Here is a 5,074-nt window from a genome sequence, read left to right as displayed (position 1 = left end):
AAAATCCTTCTAGGGTGAGAAAGTGTCCACTCTTCCCAGGAGTTGATATCCCAGCAAATTCAAACCTTGAAATTGTAAAATTGCATAAAATCCAAGAGCTCCATGTCAAACTCTACAGATCTCAGTTAACATGTTAAAGTTTATGACAGTAGTTAGAAGAAAAAAAACAAAACAGAAAAAGAACAGCAATACCCTTAAAGTTCTCCTAGACCAGTATTTTTCAACCCTTTTAACATGGACATACCTTTGAACAAAATTCAGGTCTTTAGGGAACCTCTGCTTTAATTACTATATCCACAGTTCACAGTACAGAAGTGTGATGGTCAGTAGGAAGAATGACTCTTATGTCGTTGGTCATTGGGAAGGCTGCCATTCTTACAGATATATATATATATATATATATATATATATATATATATATATATATACATATATATATATATATATACAGATATAGGTGGCGTCAGTTAAACTGACCTGAGAGACCCAAACTGCTCATGGCTCAAGGATCCACTAGAAACCTCTGGAGGGGGGAACAAGTCCTGGGGAACAAGTTCTGAAACTTACTTGTTTGCTGGTGAGGGTTAGTTTCGTTTTAGTTCTGGGGGAAGAACTGTACAGAGCTGATGGGAGTTTTACTGCAGCACAGACACAGAACAGGGAAATACAAGCGTGGAAATAAAGAAAATGAAATTACTGTTGGAATATTCTTTATTTGCATTAGTCAATACAAAACAAATTGCCAAATTATTATTTTGTATTGACAAGAAAAAAAGTAGCATTAGGAAGAGCCAATGTATTCGACAAGGTGACATCTTGATTATATGAGCCTCTATCTTTACTAAGACCACAAACATTTTTTTTTTCAAGTCAGCAAAATATTCATATAGCCCTCTGCAGAAGAAAGACATCACAACAACCACAATTGTACTTTTTTTTTTTAGAACTAAAGTTTTATCCATCCTTCCAATTACATAACAGAATAACAAGCAAAAGCAATGTCTGAAAGAAATCACTGAAAGATGTACAGACAAAAAGCTGTTACACGTTACTAGTTAGATTCAAAAATTGTGGTCCAGTGATCTCTCACTCACATTTTATGGACAGTTTCCTTCACAATGCAATATAAAATATTGCTTGCTAATTGTATATTAGGAATGAAAATGTTAAGGGATAAGAGTATCTGATATAACAATCACATTCACTGAAGAACTGTGATTACTTTCTTCGGTCATAATGGTTGACCCTTGGACCTCGGTCACCAAATCATTTAATCACTTTTGGTAAAGTAAGGGCTATGGGAGCTGAAACCTTTCACTGATCATCATTTGGGTATACAGCGAAAATAGTTTGCAAACATAGCTTTCGAAGAAGGAACATATAAGGTCTATTCTGTATATATAAGAATTGCTGCCATGAAATACATGCATTCTGCTTAAATTAAAAAAAAACATTAGGTCTGTGGTAAAGGTTACTTGTCAAACATGCCCTGGTATCTCTGTTTTTCTTTTTCTCTGGAAGTACTGAGGGCAGCATCTGTCAGTTGTATATATTGTCTGATTCTCCCATCTGGGGAAAAAAACAAAATGACAAAAAAAGATGAATAACAGTCTAGGGCTGATTTATTCAATTTACACAAGTACATAAGACTCACTTCAGTTATTTAATGTTTGCATACACTTCATGTATACATGATATTTAAAGTGAACATAACTACATTTTAATAAGGGTAGGCCACTAGTAAACCGCCACTAGCAAATAAGCCACAAGCATGTATGTGTTTGTGTTAAGGACCATTTTTTCTTTAAACAGAAGCAATGACCTAAACCTTACTACTTTTTAAATTGACCCAAGTTTAAAATATTTTTCTTCAAACTCTTTGCAGCCACTTTCATCTTACCCATTCTAGTATTAGGTATGACAAATACAGAACACACTTATGCAATGAGCATTGCCAAAGCCATTTATGGTCTTCACTAAACTTAATATGTGACAAAGGCAGTGTTGTCAACTTTTATCAGGAAGTGCCCGAACGAAGCATTATTTTAAAAAAAACTCTGCAGATTTATAAGGAGTAAAAATATTTATGAAATAAAATTAAAAGGTAATCTGAGATTTTATGAATTTACAGCACTTTAAATCGTTTTTTCTTTTCTTTTTTTGCAATTTGTTGTCACTGTGGAGTTGTTCCTCCATCTTCTCCTGGGAAGGTAGACAAGACCTACTTCAAGGGTAAATAGTTTTATTTAGTTCAGCTTTAAGCATGCAGGGCCTAATTTAGGACACAAGAATGTCTAGATGAAACTGATGGATACACAATTTATGTAAAAAAATGAAAAATCCTATTACCTAATTGGCAATAGAAAATGCAAAAAGCAAGTTTAGGTCTAATATAACTATACAGCTCCAAAATTATCAGGATTTAAAAAAATGCAGTTGTTAGGAGAGCTCATCTGTCCGGCGACTCTGTGCTGTGCGCCATCGCAGAAGAAACACTGTTTATTATGTCATTTGCAGCAGCCAGGAAAACTAAGATAGCAGCAGCCCCTGCTTCCTTGTAGCCGTGCAGCCTGATGGATTTTTGGCATCTCCAGCACCACTCTGTGAGGCTGTGCACAGCTGAAGGGGATTTCAGAAGCAATTGGCTCCCGATTCAGTCCTGCACTGCCATTGGCTGCTGGGACTTTATAACGTCTCTGCTCCTAGTCACCAGTGCCTGTTGTTGGGTATTACTGGGCTAATCTGTGCTGGAGATTTATCGTCCGATTTACTGTCGCTGACCCTTGCCTGTTTCTCACTTTGCCAGTTTATGCTGCCCCGACTGACCTTTGCCTGTGACCCCGACTCTGCTTGCGTTTTGTCCTTGTGTACTTCGTTTGGTGGACACATATTCTGTGTATGACCTATGCTCTATATTCTGGACTTGTCTCTGTTGGAAACTTGGTACGGTTTTATCTGTGGGCTCCTGGCTTGATGCTAGCCCATCCCCAGACACCATGCCTTGTGCAGTAAGTCCTGGGGAAACCGAATGCTGGGAGATGCAAACTGGGCTTGTTAAAGGTGAAGACTGTGCTATTAGATTGGGGGACTGGTGCTGACCAGGGCCTTCCAGCAGTGCTGCAATAAGAGAAATGTCAGATGTAGCAGTTATCCCGATTCCTTTCTAGATTTCTGTTGTAGTTTAACGGTCATAGGACTACACATATTTACATCAAGGAAATATAGTGTAGGATGCAGAAGAAACACAATTTTTGGTTCCTCCAGTAACATTATCGTGTGACAAAATTTGCAATTGAGTGTAATTTGTATTGCTGGTATTTTTTTTCTGTGCTGCTATTAGAGAATCTACTTCACTTTCTGTCTGGTGAAACCAAAGTCACCATGATGAAGATGAAAATCTTTTTAGTGGGGCAAAGGATAGCAGAAAAACTCACAAGTGTGCATAACATTCTACACTCTAAATCTAAAAAAAAAAACAAAAAAAGATTGGCTGGACTTAAACTTTAATTAACTCCCAGGAGTAATGAATTAAAATGAAATTAGAGTAATAAAAGGGCTGACAAACAGGATTTGTATAACAAAAAAAACTCAAAAATGTCTCTTCTGACACACGTTTCTTCCAAATAAATGTGTACTCTGAGATGAGCACACACCGCACATTGTAAAGTTTTAGCAAGATTCTGTGATAAGACTCACATGAATGTAGGTTGTATCATCCAAGCCTGGCAATTACACCAACAGACCGGGAGAAGACGAAAGTGCAGAATCAGAAAGGAGCTCAATTTGTAATTTGCGCTGGATGTTACTTTCCACTTCAAGAAAATACAGATATGTAGTACTCACCTTTAGGCTGTTTAGTGGCGGCTTGTGTCAGATATTTGTGAGCTTTTGTATAGTCACAAAGGTGATAGCAGGATACTCCAGCTCGATACAATGCCTTAATATTATCCGGCTGATGTTTAAGAACTTGTAAACTGCATTCATAAACACGTTCGTACCTTGGGGGCTGAGTCTGGAGGAGACATGCTAAAATACAAAAGGAATGCTTTAGTGAGGAGATAAACTACAGATTTCACACTCCGCTGTACACAAATATTTTACATTGTACCTGCTAAATTATTATAACAGTCTGCCTGGAGAGATTGTAGAGTTTCCAGCTGCTGAGGTACGAGATTGACAGAAGTAGGGCCCAACCCACCAAGGGGGTTAGCCAAATGAGGGTCTAAGCTTCGGAGTTGCAGGAGAGCACGGTGGTACAGACTCATAGCCTCTCGCCAACGTTGATTAGAATAGCAAGCATTACCCTGGGTTTTGAAAGAGGCTGCTAGCTGAAGTCGCTGCTCAACACCTTCATCCTACACAAAAGTTACATATAAAAGAAAAAAAAAATTAAATCTTTCATTACACTTCTCCTACTAAATAAATGTAATAAACCCCCAAAAATATTATAATACTGCTAACAAACATTGTGCTAAACCAGCAGATATGCACAAATAATTCCATATAGGGGCTACCAATCTGGCAAAATTCAAAACTGTGGGATGGGGTGAACTACATAACATATGGAAGCACCCACAATTTGCACTTTCAATTAAATTTTAGTTCATTTCAAATGTCTTTATTGGGTTTTCGCATACAATTACAAAACTAAAATGCTGAATAAGGAAAGAAGTAACAAGATATCTGGTGATCCACCTTTATTAGTCCAATCAAGGCAAGATTAAATATTTGTATTAAATCAAGAGTGCAGATTGGTCCATGTGTACTAAAGGTTAGGTCTTGTCCAGCAAACTTAGCATTTGCAGAGCTTTTGCCAAGCTTTACCAAAACTATCGAGCTCCATTTTGAAAATAGTAAACACCAATTTTAATAGGAATGACAGACAAGCTGCTGTTTCAGCTAGTTCTGTAATGGCTGTCAAAACTTGCACCTTCTTTTCCTTATTTTAATTTATGTTTTGCTGCTGCACCCCAGGTTCCACGTTACCATATTCTGTACTAACTTCATTGAGAGACAGTTTTCCTAGTTTTCTGCATTCCATGAATCCCACAAACTCTTAGTTTTGGTGGTGTGT

The 5,074-nt window shown here is 37.4% G+C and overlaps 1 protein-coding gene across 2 annotated transcripts in view; it reads right to left on the bottom strand.

The window, feature by feature from the left end:
* Positions 1-693: 693 nt before the first annotated feature.
* TTC9C (tetratricopeptide repeat domain 9C) overlaps positions 694-5,074 on the bottom strand; it is a 9,088-nt gene continuing 4,707 nt past the window's right edge. For both annotated transcript variants that reach the window (XM_072421594.1, XM_072421593.1), the window contains exons 2-4: positions 4,109-4,355; positions 3,844-4,026; positions 694-1,569 (exon numbers count right to left, since the gene is read on the bottom strand). In XM_072421594.1, the coding sequence (XP_072277695.1) occupies positions 1,472-1,569; positions 3,844-4,026; positions 4,109-4,355 (528 nt within the window). In that variant the 3' untranslated portion in view covers positions 694-1,471. The remainder of the gene's footprint in view (positions 1,570-3,843; positions 4,027-4,108; positions 4,356-5,074) is intronic.

The sequence above is a fragment of the Pyxicephalus adspersus genome, chromosome 9 (genome assembly GCF_032062135.1).
Source record: "Pyxicephalus adspersus chromosome 9, UCB_Pads_2.0, whole genome shotgun sequence".
NCBI classification, from domain to species: domain Eukaryota; kingdom Metazoa; phylum Chordata; class Amphibia; order Anura; family Pyxicephalidae; genus Pyxicephalus; species Pyxicephalus adspersus.
Note: the sequence above shows the minus strand (reverse complement) of the source record. Positions and strands in the feature narration are given on the sequence as shown.